General features: G+C 41.6%; 1 protein-coding gene across 1 annotated transcript in view; it reads left to right on the top strand.

Annotated features, from left to right (window-relative positions):
- Positions 1-18,364, top strand: part of LOC124789873 (aminopeptidase N-like) — a 244,663-nt gene that overhangs the window by 107,364 nt on the left and 118,935 nt on the right. Inside the window, exons 7-10 of the mRNA XM_047257391.1 lie at positions 2,518-2,698; positions 12,297-12,408; positions 12,622-12,703; positions 15,428-15,611. Of these exons, the coding sequence (XP_047113347.1) occupies positions 2,518-2,698; positions 12,297-12,408; positions 12,622-12,703; positions 15,428-15,611 (559 nt within the window). The remainder of the gene's footprint in view (positions 1-2,517; positions 2,699-12,296; positions 12,409-12,621; positions 12,704-15,427; positions 15,612-18,364) is intronic.

Here is an 18,364-nt window from a genome sequence, read left to right as displayed (position 1 = left end):
AAGATACAGTGGTAATTAGAGACGGAACACAAGCTCGGATTGTTTCAAAGATGGGAAGTAACTCGGCCGTATCCTTTCAAAGGGAAGATCCCGCCATTCGCATGGAGCTATTTAGGGAAATTACAGACAACTGAAATTAGGGTGGTCGGACACGGGTTTGCACCTTCGACCTCCCGAATGGGAATTTTAGTGTAATTCCCTTACTTAATGTTCATATATAACGAAGAATCAAAGTTTGTGGGCGTACATTGTTCTAGCTGTATTACTGTAATGAAAATTTTATAATTATTACGTAACAGAAAATAATTATATTTGCAAATAAATATTACTAATCTTGCAAAGTCGGCCTAAGTATCTGCGCTCGCTTCTTTGTTCCTATATAAACTTTTAGTATGTCTGGTCCAAGGCTTGTAACAACAGATCGCTGGAATATTATCTTACTTTTCAATACAGTTTTCATTTATTGGTCTGTTCTTGTCACGTCTCTCGCAATATCGCTTCTTAAGAAAACACATTGTGCAACATTTTTTCACTAGACAAAGAACATAGTAGATCACAGAATGACATGTACCAAACTCAACGAATGCAAAAGACTCTCTGTAAGCATTAAGAGCCCCGTTTCCAGTACCTGCTAGAACAGGATGTAGTTCAAACTTGTATTAACATGGCTGTCTTCATCGAAATTGTTTTTCAGATTTAACTTACGTAATTATTTCTGGAAATAAATATTTAAGTGAAGATTCATACGTCTAATGTTTAATAACAAAGGTTGAAAATTTTGACAGCGTGAAAAATAGCAGCTTCCTGCAATTGTACAAGATCGAATTTATGGTCAATAATAAAATTAGAAAAATTGTAAATGAAAACAGGAATTATGTTTGTATGAAAACGGAAGTATAATAATATTACTTTTACAGTAAAGTGGGTTTTGGATTATTTAAGTTAACAATTGTTATTATTAAATTTCATGCTCCAAGATGGATATTGCGAAATGGATCGATATGAATGATAAAAATATGTTGTCAGGAAAATAGATTTTAGGCAATGAGCAGTATGTAATTTAAGTAATGAAATAGATCCAAGTTTGGCAAATATTTATACGGAATCGAACATTTCAGTTGACATACGAAAGTTACGAGAAGGCAAGGTTCATTACAGACTCCAGTGTGCTAACCACTGCGCTACCTCGCTCGGTATTCGCCCTGATGAAAGCTGTATGTAATAGCACCCGAAACATTGATAATTTTATCACATACGACGCTGTCACACACAAGCATAAGAATTTTATTTAAAGATAATATAATCACGTATGATGGCCGTCACGAGACTTGTCAGTTTATATGAGGATTTCTGCCTGTCGTATTCTTCCAATTCCCCGGATCGCATTACAATTAAATCTCTATTTCTTTGTTTGGGTCATCCCTCTTTTGCCTGGTTCGCTGCGGCATGCCACGAATTTCTCTCCTATGCCATCTCAGAGCAGCACTTGCAACCCACGTGCTCAGTTATTTGTTGGATATATTCCAATTTCAGTCTTCCCCCAACAGTTTTTACCTTTTACCCTACTGTACCGTGGAAGTTGTGCTTTAACACATGTCCTATCATCTTGTCCTTACTTCTTGTCAGTTTTTTCTACACGTTCCTCTCCTCGCTGATTCTGACGAAAACTTACCACACCACTTAATTTTCATTATCCTTCTATAGCAAAAAACCTCAGACGTTACTATTCTCTTTCTTTCCAGTTTCCTTGCAGTTTCTAATGGAGTTCTGTATAACGATGTACACCAAACGTACAGTCGCAATTATCCTTCCTCAAATTGGGGCCTATTTTTGATTCTAGTATACTTCTTTTGGCCAGGAATGCTGTCTTTGCGTCTGTTAGTCTGCTTTTTACCTCCTTCATGCTTCGTCCGTCACGTGTTATTTTGCTTCCAAGGTAGCAGAATTTCTTTAATTTGTTTACTTCGTGGTCCCTAATGATAATGTTAGGCATTTCACTAATTTCATTTCAGCTGCTACTCGTTATTCGCATGTTGTTACAGTTTACCCTCAGTTCATAGCCTGTGCTCATTAGACTACTTATTCCATTCGACAACTCCTGTAATTCTTCCTCACTTTCACTGATGATATAAATATCATCAGCGTATCTTATCAGTGATATTCTTTCACCCTAAACTGATTCTCTATTAGAAAACCTTAAAGTCGGGTAAGTCACTCATGTGTAGCTTTCATTCCTTAGAATACAAGTTTGCAAATGTATAACATATTCCGTACCTTTTGTCATCTTCACGTGCTCTTTAGGCAAACGCTCGTCATTGAAATACGACTGGCAAACTGCCAATTCCTCTGACTCTGTGGCAAACTATACATTTGCGTGCGTGCACTCTCGTAAGCAGTGCTTTGAGCACGAAGCGTCTGTGAGTCCCAGGACTCGGATTACATGTTATAGCCGTAGAAACTCTGCATGACAAAGACGGTCCGGAGCACACAACGGCTGTGGTGTTTGCGCATGCGCAGGGAGCAGGACTTGGTGAGCGAGTCGACGCTGACGACCATCCTGGCGACGGAGCTGGCGTACCAGTGGCTGGGCCACTACAGCACGCCCTTCCCGCGCGCCAACGACGTCCACATCACCAAGGCGCTCGTCAAGTTCGTCGTCAGCGCCCTGAAGCAGGACCCAAACCTGGAGCCATCACAGGTCAGATCTCTGACGGCCTCTCCGGACCTAAACGTCCAGCTGCTGTAACCTGTACGGATTTGTATCGCAAACACCGTAGTAAATCAATTCTGTTCGCCAAATGGTTATTATAGGTGGTAAGTGTTTGATTCGTAAAAAAGATGTTCTGGTACTGTGACTTTCCTGCTGGTTTGTTGGTAAATTTGGGAGACGGGACAAAAACAGCATTGGATTAGGGGAGGATGGGGAAGGAAGTCGGTAGTGTCCTTCAAGGGAACCATAACGGAATTTACCTGGAGCGATTTGGGAATTCACGGAAAATCTAAACCAGGATGCTCGGACGCTGGTTTGAACGGTCGTCCTCCTGAATGCGAGTCCAGTGTGCTGACCACTGCCCCGGGGGTAGCCGTGCGGTCTCAGGCGTCTTGCACGATTCACGCGGCTCACCCCCGTCGGAGGTTCGAGACCTCCCTCGGGCATGGGTGTGCGTATATGTGTGTGGTATCCTTAGCGTAAGTTAGTTTAAGTCAAATTAAGTAGTGTGTTAGACTAGGGACCGATGACTTCAGCAATTTGGTCCCATACAACTTCACAGAAATTTACAAAATTTTGCTAACCAGTGCTCCACCTCATATGGTTCAAATGGCTCCAAGCGCTACGGGACGTAACATCTGAGATCATAAGTCCCCTAGGCTTAGAACTACTTAAACCTAACTAACCTAAGGACATCGTACACATCCATATCTGAGGCACGATTCGAACCTGCGGCCGTAGCGGTCACGCGGTTCCAGACTGAAGCGCCTAGAACCGCACGGCCACACCGGCCGGCTATAGATTTGAACTATAAGATACTGAAAAACAGGAAGAAATGTTTTAAGTTTAAAACCGTCCAAAGCTTTGAAATTTATTCTTTGTACGTCCCTTCTCGCTCTCTTTTCTTGCTATCGGTGTTCATAGTCGAGAGCCGTCCACGAAGCAGCCAAGATTCCACGTAATTTGAAGGGTCAGAACTGGTCGGTGCTGATCCGTTAGTTTCAGAAAAAATAGGGAAGAAACAGTTTGTTGGTATCAGAGAGGCTCTACCGTTAGTAATGATCACATTCATTTGGGAAAACCGTGTTTCACGTTCACTAAATGACACTGCAATTGTCGTGGTGGTAGTTATCAACGGAAGCAAACTTGTGCGCTGCTTTATTTTGTTCTTACAATTTCCACCAAAGTACTCGCAACTATCGAAAAGATATTCACGAAATTGTTTAATCGTATCTCGTCTGTTCAACCGAAAGCGAACTGCAAGTGACTCAACATCTTTTTCCACTTTCAGAGTCTGCACTTCTGATTTTTTTTTCATCAGAGATACCGGTCATCATAGATACCGGGTACGGAGTACCGGTGCTTACCGTAACAAATCAAGCACTGTAGGTAGTGGCTGCTCTTTGTCGTAAGACAATGGCTAGTCATGACTAAATGTAGTACAGGTTTTGTAAATATCCTTAGCACAGCCTAGTTCGTTGGGACAGCGTTAGCTGCGAGACAGTCAGCAGATTGATTTTAGTAGTGGAATGCTTTTGTACGCTTCGCCTGGCTGGAGGAAGCCTTCCTTCGACCTGTTAAACTTTCACGGTACAGTCAGCTATGGTGTATAATTTCTTCTTCTTCTTGTTCTTCACAATAATAGTGCAAAAATTTTCAGTTGCTTAATATACAGGAGAGATCTGAAATTTAATTCAACCGTTTACGCGATCGCTACTGGGTGGCTTGATTCTTTAAATAATACTTAGACCAAATGACGAGGACGCATCGAACAAAATAATGTAAAGAAAATTTAGCTCTTTGTGAGATTGTAATCTTCCTGAGCGTAATTACGGATGCAAAGAAAGAATAACACCGTCGTTGCAGTCACAGACTTGCCATCGGGATCGTCCGACCGTCGCGTAATCCTCAGGCAATGGCGTCATATGGATATGGGTTGTCGATTTAGCAGACCTTGCTGCCGCTACTTCTCATTCAAGTAGCTCTTCGATTGCTCCCAATTAGGAAAAATCCCTGATACTAACCGGAATTGAATCCGGGTCCTCCGCATTACAGTCTGGCGCATTGACTACACCGCTATGGTGGCTGACAATTACAGTTGACTAGTTCGATTTGTTTAAACACTCTACAGAATATATGGCCAGATGCAGTCAACTTCAGGAACCACTTCAATTTTGTATAAGGCAAATTTTATGGAAATTGTACTAATTACTGTTCAGTATGGAGCAGGATTATTACAGATAAAGGTGAACAATGTCATTACAATACTATCCTCACGCTTATCGCTTTGAAACACAGATATTTAAGTTGTTTACATTTAACAGTAGGTCCCACCTGGTATGGACTACAGTTAATATCATTTTATGTTTCTCTTCTTCCAAACCGTCCAATATATCACTGTATCAGTTACGTGTATATAGGATCGAGAGCGTTTCAGCTTATATTACTTCTTGTGCCTGTGCAATTTCAAACAGTAAAAAACTTGGAAATACCTTCTTCTACCTATGCAATTCAAAATCTTAAATAAGTCGAAATAAATCTGAAAAAGGGTACATTTCTACTAATACTACCACTGTTGAAAGTACTACACACTTCTTCGATTTTATTAAAATTGATTTATTAAACAGTAAAACAGTTTTTTTTATTTTCATCACTACAAAAACAGTTACCAGTTACCAACTACATTAATTTCAGCCAAATGAATTGTGTTAGTAGGTCAAGTAAGTTCGTTGTACTTAGTGCCTCAAAAGGTGCGTTCTCTCCACTATAAAACTCATATATCTCAATAAAAGCTCAATCTCAAGTCTCGACTTTTACCTATACATTTATGACTGCCGACTCTTCTCGCCCTTTATTCGTTTATCGAATAATTATGAGTGTTCTCGTAGATTCAACGGTTATATTTGCAACGTAAACTAACTTATAATAATTTAATGTTTCTAACGTTTAAAAAATATACACGAAAAAGAGAAAGGCAACATTTTACACTGCTGATGGCACAGACAGAAAAATTACAGGCAAATAAAATACCGCTGTGGGTTAAGTGCATAAACTACCTTTTTCATATACGGTCTGTTCAAAAAGTCTCTCTTCAGTGCCGTGCGATTGTTAGCCGCGGGTGCAGTATACCGCAGTGAATATGAATATGAAATGAAACTCAGTGAAATACAAGTTATTAATTTATTGAATATTCATTTTTACTTACAAATTTTCACATTAAATGTTGAAAGTGTCCCCCCTGTTGTTGAATACCCAATTCAGTTCGTCTAATCATGTTTCCAAACACAGGCTGTAACATTTCTTCTATAACAGAAGCAGTGAAAGTGGATATTTCAGTTTTCAATTCATCGATGGATTTTGGACGGTTTTTATAGACAGTTGCTTTCGCTGCATCACAGAAGGAAAAGCTGATGGTGTTAGGTCAGGTGATCGTGGAGGCCAAAGTCCCTGTGAAATTATGCGATCAGCAAGCAGTGACATTGAAACGCGAGATGTATGCTCGCTAGCCCCATCTTGTTGAAAATAACCTTTCAGTATTTCACTTCACACCAGTTCTCCTATAAATGGGTACAGAATATCACTGCAGTATCGTTGTGCGTTTATTGTTTGGCTGAAAAATATGCGACCCACAATCCGACGTCTAGAAATTGCAATCCAAACTTCTATTTTCACAGAATGAAGTGGTTCCTCATGAATACACAAATGATTTGCAATACTCCACATACGATAATTTTGCGAGTTCATGTACCCGGATAAATGGAACCACGCCTCATCAGTGGAAAACGTTTCATTAAGAATATCCCTTCTATTTTGTTGAACAAAATTTTTGAACCATTGACAATAATGCAGTCTCTTGCCTTGATCAGTATTTTTCAGTTCTTGCACAACTGTAACTTTGTATGGGAAAAGTTCTAATTTTTTCCTTACAGCTGTGTGGGTCGTTCTTACTGACTTGTTCGGACTCATGGACATTTTATCGGAAATATCGAGTAGTTTATCCTCAGACAAAACGCTAGGGCGACCACTTTTCGGTGCATCTGTCACTGAACTCGTACTTCGAAATTCGTAAATCAAATCTCGCACAGTATCGCGATGTCGGAGTGTTGTCTCCGGGAAAACTGAATTGAATGTTTGAAGAACTGAAACTGTGTATTTACCGCCAGCTTTGAACACTTGTTCGACTAAAAACACACGTTCTTCAATGGTTACCATTTTTACAGTGACAAAAACGAAAAGAACGAACAAGGGAACTAAACTTAAACATTCACGTCAACACGTAACGACACACACCAACGATACTACTGATGCTGGCTGAGATAAACGAACCAGTGGAACGTTGGGAGAATCCACTTGAAGGTTAGTAACCCATGTAGGCGAACAATCATACAGCACCCACGGCTAACAATCATACGGCACTGCGGAGAGACTTTTTGAACACCCCATATTTGGAAAAAGATGTGGAGATTTATAGCTGTTTATGGGGAAAGTAGAGCACGGCGCGAATTGGCAATTTGTATACGCACAAGGAGTTATCATATGTGAAATAGAACTAAAGGCAATTGAAGACTGCACCTTTGATTTACAATTCTACCAATTACCGCGCCTGACCACGGATTTAAACCTCAAAAAACTATTATAACCACGAAACGTGTACGCCAATGTGTACTGAAAGACCAGAGAAGAATTACACAACTAAAAAAAGCTGTAACAATAGAGTTACGGGGATGGAAGATCGGGTAACAAAGTGTGACTCTGTCGTAGCTGAGCTGATTTTTAGAAAATTAAATTCATTTGTTGTCAGTACTCAGGGCACGGCGTCGATTGATACAGCATCTACAGAATAAGAGTAGGAAAATCTCATTGTCAGATTATAATTTCTGACTGAAAATAAGTTAGGTTATGTAATACAGTTTTGGACATAACACCTAATCGAAAACAGCGATCATATAGCATTTATTATATACATATTATCAATTCAGAACGCAAACAATTTGCAACAACCCTAGTGATACATATCGGTCAAGCATAGAATCTGCTTTAGTAACTGTAGTGTCACACGTCTTAGTCTTATGATAACAATAATAGATGGCTGAATCACGTCACTAGAATTGTTTGTAACTACCTCGTATTTGCGTTTCTGACTAATAATATGAAAACAACAAAACAGCGACAACTTGGACGGTGAATGTGTTGTAAAAAATGAGTATATCTTTCTTTATAGTAAATCCTCTAAAATATATTATTGTATTTATAAAACAAATTTCATACCGTCAGCCATATCGTCTAATCTCGTAGTACCGTAGCTACTAACACCATATACAATTTCCGGCTCTACGTATGTATTTTTCTGCATTTCTTTCTATTCTATTAATAACAGCCCTCATCTCGACGTCAAAACTGGAACACAGCTGGAAACTAATTGAAACGCACACTTTCATAATTTTTTGTTTACCGTTCATGAGAGACGACATTCATGCAATACAAGGCCTTTAAAAAGAATGCCGGAGGAAGGGGGGGGGGATGAAGGGGGAAGCGATTCATTTAATAAGTAAACCACAGGCTGATAAAAGAAGATTAAAGTACTGCACAAATGTGACAGATTAGACTGTTATATTACCGAAGTGGTAAAAAGTTTGAAAGTTTCTGAAGATTCTAATGCACACATCACAAAATGAAGTTTAATTTTGATAGAAAAGAATTAATACGTGGCATGGTATTTATTTCATTTAGTCTACATCTACAAGGTAGGAAAAAGAGAAAAAATGGTTCAAATGGCTCTGAGCACTATGGGACTCAACTGCTGAGGTCATTAGTCCCCTAGAACTTAGAACTAGTTAAACCTAACTAACCTAAGGACATCACAAACATCCATGCCCGAGGCAGGATTCGAACCTGCGACCGTAGCGGTCTTGCGGTTCCAGACTGCAGCGCCTTTAACCGCACGGCCACTTCGGCCGGCAGGAAAAAGAGAAATTTTAAACTATTATTCGACTTGTTTCAGCATCACTGAAGTTACAAGGATTTTTGGGAGGAAAAGTAGATATGTTTGAAGGTGGTAGTGTAGATTAATTTGCATTAAACATTCCACGTAACACGTGTTCAATTTTCATCGCTTGCAGATATACGGCAGGTTACACATATATGTTTTCATTTCGCTTGGGTTTATATTTCGGTTGTCATTTTTGATTTGAAGTTCCAGTTGTGAAGTTGTGCCTGAGTTTACATAATTGAATTTTTCAACTATGGTTGTCATTTGTTAGCCAGTTCTAGTGTATCTTTTATGCATGCTGCATGTATTTACAAATACTGAGTACAACGATATTGTATTTGTGCACGGGTTTTGTAACAGAAACTGCTGCTGCTTGTAGAGGGTACATTGGACGAGTTCCTAACTGCAGAGTACCAGACCGAAGAGTGTTTACTAGTGTTTGCACTGCACTGTGCAAGACTGCTGCAGTGCTCAGCCGTCATATTTCATCAGAATGTGCAAATAAAGAGAGTATGGACTAAGCAGAAGACATTAACATTTGGCAGAATATAGTCGTTCAACAATTACGTATTTAGGATCTAGAAGCACCGGAGTTCCTCATACAATAATACGGCAGACATTACGTATGGATGGCCTTTGTCCTTATCATTAAAGGCAGATCAACACCTTTGAGAAAGAGATGAAGCTACGTAAGAATTTTGTCGTTGCTTAATTGTAAGTCGCAACTCGCATCCGTGGAATAACACTCGTATCTCACGTCAGTGCTGCTGCAAATACCCACTATCCTTAATGGAGAAATTTTCAAGCATGCTTCTCTGTAAATCTGTGGTGTGGTGTGATAGACAATCAAATGACTGAACCTGTTACGCTCCCGCATCGTCGTACAGGACCCTGTTATCTAGACGTTCTCGAAAACGATCTTCCAGCATTATTGGAATAACTTCCTTTGCTACAAAGATGGGTATGTTCTTACAGCATGTTGGTTGCTTATCTCTGTCATCCGACTGTGAGGTCGACACCTCGTGATGTCTGTCTAGTTGTCCAGCGGCCGGTGAGAGGCACCAGCGGTTGCTCACCTGGCGTGTCCGCCCCGATAGCTGAGTGGTTGCCGGCACGGTAGCTCAGCGTGTTCGGTCAGAGGGCTGCTTACTCTCTGTAATAAAAAAATGAGTTAATGGATCAACAATGAACTCAAACGGGTGTCTTGTGACGTCCGCCACGAGCAGATGCACCGAACGAAAAGGAACAAAAAACGACACTTAAAAAAAAAGTGGTCAGAGTGACGGATTGCCGTCCTATGGGGCCGGGTTCGATTCCCGGCTGGGTCGGGGATTTTCTCCGCTCAGGGGCTGGGTGTTGTGTTGTCTTCATCATAATTTCACCCCCATCCGGCGCGCAGGTCGCCCAATGTGGCGTCGAATGTAGTAAGACCTGCACCAAGGCGGCCGGACCTGCCACGCAAGGGGCCTCCCGGCCAATGACGCCAAACGCTCATTTCCATTTCATTTTATATGGCGTGGACGCTGACGTCAACCTCGAGATAAAACCCGACAGCGGCCGGCTGCAAGACACTTTGAATCGTGCTGTGCTTATACCATACTTCCGTGATCTGACTGTTTACTGAATTTCTACTCGACTTTGTTTAGAACTGCTGTTATTGATGGACTGCTTGAACCCGGACTAGCTGGGTTATTCTCTTTATGTTCTAACAGTAACGACGAGCCGGCTCGGACTGAAACTATGAACTATCAAGTGGCTGCAGTGTATTCACATTCTCTGTGTAACAAAGAGTGTGCCACATCATAGCAGGTGCGACAAGTCCTCAAGTGACACACCCTCTAAACCTAATATTGCCCGCAAGACGGTTTTGCACAAATGCCATCGCTTCTTTGCCACCAACACCCCGAATCTTAACCTTTTCGATTTGCCTGTGGGGATGGCTGAAAGGCGAAATCTGTAAAGAAAAAGTAAATACAAGAGGAGAATTAATCGTTCCAACTGTGGACAGTGCTACCCCTATAAGAGGACCCCAACAGATACACGAAAGAGTTACGCTTCGTGCTGACAAGATAATTCTAAAGTGCATTGAAGTCGCATGTGGAATCTACGAAAATCAACTGCAAACTTAATTATTTGCGTTCTGTTAACGCCTTCTGTAAGTCTGTAACAAACAAAAATTGGGCATTTGTTATAGGAAATGTTATATTTCTCCTGATACACCTGATATATGTAACGTATACTAAGTAATAATGAATGGTTCTGCTGGCGTGTTAGAGCTATAGGATGATATTGAACGTTGAGGATCAGTTGAAAAATTGAATGAAAATTTATTTGAACACAAATATACCCAATTTATTTTCGTAGGAAGTGGGTTATCTATATGGCAGCGATGGCACGTTCCATTACTGATCTGTCGGTTGTTGTGCTTGAGATGTTTATACGAGGGCTATTAGGAAAGTAGAGAACGTTTTGGCATAAAAAAAAACTAAGTACGAGAAATACATTTTATTATATACATCTGAAAGAGATACTGACACTACTTTTCCACGTAGTCACCAAACACATTGAGGCACTTATCATAGCGGTGGAAAAGCTCTGAAAGACCTTCGTCGTAAAATTCTGCCGCCTGAGACTTCAGCCAGTGAGTCACAGCCCGCCTGGAGTTACGCGTCGTGATCAAAGCGCTGCGTTGCAACCCAGTTCTTCATCTTGGGAAACAAGTTGCTTGGTGCAAGATCGGGGCTGTAGGGCAGGTGAGAGAAGATTTCCCATTTGAATGAATTAAGTAGTTCTTTAGTGCGTTTTGCCATGTGAGATCGGGCACTGTCGTGCAAAAACAAAATTTTGGACGTCAGCTTTCCCCGGCACAAAATTTGTGGCAGCTTAGCTTTTGAGTGACAATTTCGAACAACAAAGTCCGTGAAACTTGTGGAAAAGAAAGCGAAAGCTCCGGTAATGTGAAGCGACGGTTTTCACGAATCGTTTCGTCAACTTAAGCAACAAGATCGTCAGTCGCAATGCTCGGGCGTCCACTCTCCTCTTCATCATGAACGTTGGTTCGGCCATTTTTAAACCATTTCCGGATGGAACATTCACTCATTACGTTGTTTGCGTACACTTCGCACAGTTCACCATAAATTTCTATAGGTTTTAGGTTTATTGCCAACAAAAACCATATCACATACCGCACCTCACAACTGGCGGGATTTTCGACTGCAGCGCACATTTCAAATTCGAATATCGAAAAAACCATACGCGTAGAAACGTTCCCGCTGTCACGGATGGATGCCGACTGAGCTACTGAGAGCACGCACATACCAAAATATACGCGATCGGCCCACGCCTAGCGGCGTCAGACGGAAACGTTCCCCACTTTCTGAATAGCCCTCGAACTTTTTACAGAAAAAAAGGGAGTTTTGACCACATACGGACGTCAGAACTGTACGTTCTTCTTGTAGTGTTTATGGACATATTGGTTTAAATTAAGTTTAGAACACTCGTTGTATGAATTACAAATGATAATTAGTTGTATAATAACGTGTTGTTATATTTGTCTTGTTAAAAATAATGGCATGTGGACTTATCTTTTGGATACAGGCGGCGTCTGGGGTTATCCCTCCTATGGGCTACAGTCTCTACTATGAATACAGCAAACGCCACCCTTATTCTCTCATTGGCTCGCTGAAGGAAGAGATCCGCGTTGCTAAAAGTGAGTATTCGCAACACAGTTTTCTCAATAAATGCTAGTGCTAGCTGCAAGCATAAACTCCATAAAGTCTGTGAAATATTGCAGAATTATTACTTAAATGAACATGGGCTACTATAAAATACATGAAAGTTTGTGACAAATTTTCTTTTCTCAGTATATTACAACCTGAAACTGTGACATTGACAGTGGTCTCTCTTTCTTTCTCAATTTTAGCGCAGTGGATCTTCCGAATGCTGAACTACACTCTCACCGAACGAGTTTTCGTGCACAGCATCCGAAAATTCATTCAAGCCAGGTAACGTTATTATTTCATTACCTCTCTGTCTCCACCACTCCGTTCCTGTCTTCCTCCCTCTCTTATTCGCCCGCCCCCAAAAATCTCTCTCTCTCAAACACACACACACACACACACACACACACACACACACGTGCGCAAATAGCGACACCGTATATCCATTAGTTAGCCCCATTAAATTTTTAAGAACTTCTTATACTCTCTTCCATCATGTGTACGTCTTTGGGAGCGAAGAAGTCGTTTCTGGACTGAAAGAAGGAGACTGTGAAGTATTGAAAGAAATCTGTGAGATATTTTAATACAAATGATGGCATACAAACCAAGAGGCAGAGCTATCTTTTTATGAAAGGAAGAAGCAATCGACGACGAAGTCATTAAAGACAGATTTCATTATGGATCTATTCTGAGGACTGTAGTGACGTACCAAGACATTAATGAGTTGGTCGGTAGAAACTCGCTTGGAGAGGTTGTTTACGGGAACAGCATCTCAGAGAGACAATGCGTGGCGGTTGTATTAAAGTCTAAAACGAGTGTGTCTGCGCAGTATTATGTTTAAATATAGGACTATACTGAAGGTGGGTTCTACATCCTCCCGGGCGTAATAAATACTGCTAGAAACACTACAGTCTATAACAGACTGATGTTAACGTCCGAGATACACAGGAAAATAAGGGCTGCCAATCGTCTGTTGCGATGTTACTGAGCGTGCGCAGAAAGACAGTATGCAGATGGCATTATTTTAATGGAGCAAACGAGACCTATTCGATACCCGACCTTGCTGACGATCGATAGGAGGCTATAATGCGTTCAATGTGCACTGAAGGGTCGACAGTTCAGGTCATGCCTCAGCATGAATGGCGAAAAACTGTCCTGCATGAGCAACTAGCAGGGTGTTAGGGTACTGACAAGAACTATGATTGACGATCTTAGTTGTACAAAACCGCCCCACTCTCAGCTTTAACGGGTGCAGTGGGTAACTGTTCATGTCAAAGCGTTACCACTCCTCCAGAGCACCCCAGAAGTCACATTATAGCAAGACAACGACCCCCGACATGATTCGGAACATCCGCTTCATCTTATCCTTTCCTTCTTTTTTGTGTCATATTAGTCTTCTAATTGGTTTGATGCGGCCCGCCGCGAATTCCTCCCCTGTATCTTTTCGTATCACAGTAGCACTTGTAACCTACGTCCTCAATTATTTGCTGTATGTATTCCAATCCCTGCCTTCCCCTACAGCTTTTACCATCTTCACCCGTCTCTCTAGTACCAAGGAAGTTGTTGCCTGATGCCTTAACACATGTCCTGTCATCTTGTCCCTAGTCCCTGTCAACGTTTTTCATACATTCCTTTCCTCGCCGGTTCTGCAAAAAATCTCCTCATTCATTAGCTAATCAGTCAACTTAATTTCCAACTTTCTTCTGTAGCACCACATCTCTTATTCTTTGATTCTCTTCCGTTCCGGTTTTTCCATAGTCCATGCGTCATTATCATACAATGCTATGCTCCAAACATACATTATCTGAAATTTCTTCTTTAAATTAAGGTCTAGCAGACTTCTCGTGGGCAGGAAGCTTTTTAGACTACACGATCGTGGGCACGTTCCCGTTGGGGCATTATGTCTTTTAGTAAGTCGGCCTGTGTCTTATTAATATCCCATCGAGGTAAGTATTAGTGAAATGAGGGTAGGTTTTGATACCGATCAGGAGCGGAGTGGGAAAAATGAAATGACAGCGGGTAATATATTTTAAAATAATTCAGAACTGATTTATTAGAAAGTAAGAACTGCAAAAGATACTTAAAATGTTTCTACCAATCTTATTTAGTCAAAATTTGGGGTTCAACATTTAAACAAATCGAAATATATAACTCAGAGAATTACAGGTTTTATTCAAAAGTAATGAACTCTATGGCGCTGAACCTAGATCAGGTTGGAAACTGGCAGTTTGCTTGTGAGTTGGTGAAATCACCGAATGGGAGTATGAAGTGAAGGTTGTAGTAACAGATTAATTTGTAACATAGCTCGATGTCTTGGTTTGCCTGAAATGTGGTAATATGGTTGTGAGTTATCGAAGGTATACGCAACGGGAATAACTATAATTCTTTAATGTTGTTGATGTTTTAATCCTCAATCGATATTAATATGAGATTAATGATTTTAGGTTAAGATCTATGTTACATCTGAATAAAAGTTGTCTTTGTTTTATCAAACAAAACAAATATGGCCTTATTCAGTTGTAACAAAAGCTCCTAAACTAAAGTCTTTAGCAGATAACAAAAATTCTTGTTATGGTGTGAATTTTACACCTAGTTGATTTTGGTAAGTGGCTTAAGTACGCCGTTTTGATAATACCATTGCAGATGAGTGGTATTGGTAAGGTAGCTTGTGCTAACCTCAGAAGATACTGACGAGTCTGTTGGTCAAACTTGGACTGAAATTATCGTTACTTTTACAACTGTAATTTGGGGCATTTGTTTGATAATCTTTTTCGATGATGAGTATGTGACATGGCAGTTTTTTAATGAATGATGTATTTATGTAAATTTGAGATTGATCTCAGTCGGTATGGAGAACAAGGTAAATTTTAACCTGTTGAAAATAATATACTTCAACTAACAGAAAAGGAGAAGCAGATATTCTCGCCGTGACACAGGTGACCCGCTCATCTTAGTGTGAGGGAGAGTGGTTTAGGCGTGGTGCGTTGACATATTTGTCGTGGTTTACAGCGAGTACAAGATGTTCACGGAGGACGACCTGCTCAACGTGATGACGGAGGTGGCCTGGCGAGAGGGCACTCTGCTGGAGCCCATCCTGGTCGCCTACATCGTCGACTCGTGGTTCAAGCCCGACCGCTTCCCAGTCGTCACCGTGACTCGCAACTACGACGAACACACCGCAGACATCGAACAGGTCCGTACAACCGTCCAACAGTTAATGCAAACGCTTTATTTCCCTGTACCAAAGGCACTTCTTTACAACTAAATAAAAGACCTATACGGGGTGTAAGAAGACGCTACGGCCAAACTTTCAGAAAATATTCCTCACACGCAGAGCAAGAAAATATGTTATATGGTCAGGGGTCTGGAAACGGTTTGTTTTTACATCTACATCTTCATACATACTCCGCAATCCACCATACGGTGCGTGGTGGAGAGTACCTCGAACCACAACTGGCATCTTTTCTCCCTGTTCCACTCCCAAACAGAACGAGGGAAAAATGCCTGCCTATATGCCTCTATACGAACCCTAATCTCTTTTATCTTATCTTTGTGGTCTTTCCGCGAAATATAAGTTGGCGGCAGTAAAATTGTACTGCAGTCAGCCTCAAATGCTGGTTCTCTAAATTTCCTCAGTAGCGATTCACGAAAAGAACGCCTCCTTTCCTCCAGAGACTCCCACCCGAGTTCCTGAAGCATTTCCGTAACACTCGCGTGATGATCAAACCTACCAGTAACAAATCTAGCAGCCCGCCTCTGAATTGCTTCTATGTCCTCCCTCAAACCGACCTGATAGGGATCCCAAACGCTCGAACAGTACTCAAGAATAGGTCGCACCAGCGTTCTATAAGCGGTCTCCTTTACAGATGAACCACATCTTCCCAAAATTCTACCAATGAACCGAAGACGGCCATCCGCCTTCCCCACAACTGCCATTACATGCTTGTCCCACTTCATACCGCTCTGCAATGTTACGCCCAAATATGTAATCGACGTGACTGTGTCAAGCACTACACTACTAATGGAATATTCAAACATTACGGGATTCTTTTTCCTATTCATTTGCATTAATTTACGTTTACCTATATTTAGTGTTAGCTGCCATTCTTTACACCAATCACAAATCCTGTCCAAGTCATCTTGTATCCTCCTACAGTCACTCAACGACGACACCTTCCCGTACACCACAGCATCATCAGCAAACAACCGCACATTGCTATCCACCCTATCCAAAAGATCATTTATGTAAATAGAAAACACCAGCGGACCTACCACACTTCCCTGGCGCACTCCAGATGATACCCTCACCTCCGATGAACACTCACCATCGAGGACAACGTAATGGGTTCTATTACTTAAGAAGTCTTCGAGCCACTCACATACTTGGGAACCAATCCCAAATGCTCGTACCTTAGTTAGGAGTCTGCAGTGGGGCACCGAGACAAACGCATTCCGGAAGTCAAGGAATATGGCATCCGTCTGATACCCTTCATCCATGGTTCGCAAGATATCATGTGAAAAAAGGGTGAGTTGCGTTTCGCAGGAGCGATGCTTTCTAAAGCCGTGCTGATGCATGGACAGCAACTTCTCTGTCTCAAGGAAATTCATTGTATTCGATCTGAGAATATGTTCGAGAATCCTGCAACAAACCGATGTTAAGGATATTGGTCTGTAATTTTGAGGATCCGTCCTTCTACCCTTCTTATATGCAGGCGTCACCTGCGCTTTTTTCCAGTCGCTCGGGACTTTACGTTGGGCAAGAGATTCGCGATAAATGCAAGCTATGTAAGGAGCCAATGCAGTAGAGTACTCTCTGTAAAACCGAATTGGAATCCCATCAGGACCTGGCGATTTATTTATTTTGAACCCATTCAGCTGCTTCACAACCACAGGGGTGTCTATCACTATGTCCTCCATACGGGAATCTGTACGAGACTCAAATGGCGGTATGTTTGTACGATCCTCCCGCGTGAAAGATTTCTCAAATGCTAAATTTAAAATTTCAGCTTTCGTTTTGCTGTCTTCCGTTGCCAGGCCAGACTGATCAGTGGGTGACTGGATGGAAGCCTTCGACCCGCTTACCGATTTTACGGAAGACCAGAATTTCCTTGGGTTTTCAGCAAGATTCCATGTCTGAGCTCAGTTTCTACAACTCTTCAACACATTAACAATGAAAGACACACAGGAAAAGAAGGTATCAGCATAGTATGAAACATTAGCCTCTGTGGATTGTTCGAAATGCCTTGCATTAGCAAAGATATATGCATCAATCCGCCGTCTAATAGACTCCCTGGAGAGCTGATGTATCCCTGGAGAATTGCATATTTTTTCATAGCCTTCCACAATACGGGCACGACGACTCTCGTACCGGAATTCTGTACGCAAGACTGTTCACGTGCTGCACAAATAAAAGGAAAGTGGATTTAGGTCAGGAGAGCGTGGGGCTAACGAATTGGCCCACCTCTACCTATCCATATGTCACCGAATATATTATTTAGAAGCCTACAATTAACACTATAATGAGGAGGATTTCCAGCGTCCATGAAGTACGTGTTTTGTCGCAGTCGTAAAGGCACATGTTCAAGCGGAACAGGTAGCGTGTGCTCTAAGAAGCTGTTGTATGTTTCTGAGTTGAGCCTGGGTGGAACAACATGAGTCCGTAACAGCCACCAATGTCCACCCGCCATGCGGTCTAGGGCGCCTTACAACGGTTTGCGCGGCTCCCCCCGTCAGAGGTTCGAGTCTTACTTCGGGCATGGGTGTGTCCTTAGCGTAAGTTAGCTTAAGTAGTGTGTAAGTTAGGGACCGATGACCTCAGCAGTTTGGTCCCATAGGAACTTACCACCACCACTTCCCGCTCAAACGTTGGCAGAAAATATTTGTTGATGATGTGTTTCCACAATTTCGTGAGGACTTTTGACAGCACATGCGTGCTCATCGTGAAAA

This window comes from Schistocerca piceifrons, chromosome 1 (genome assembly GCF_021461385.2).
Source record: "Schistocerca piceifrons isolate TAMUIC-IGC-003096 chromosome 1, iqSchPice1.1, whole genome shotgun sequence".
NCBI classification, from domain to species: domain Eukaryota; kingdom Metazoa; phylum Arthropoda; class Insecta; order Orthoptera; family Acrididae; genus Schistocerca; species Schistocerca piceifrons.
This window is presented reverse-complemented; position numbering and strand designations above follow the sequence as displayed.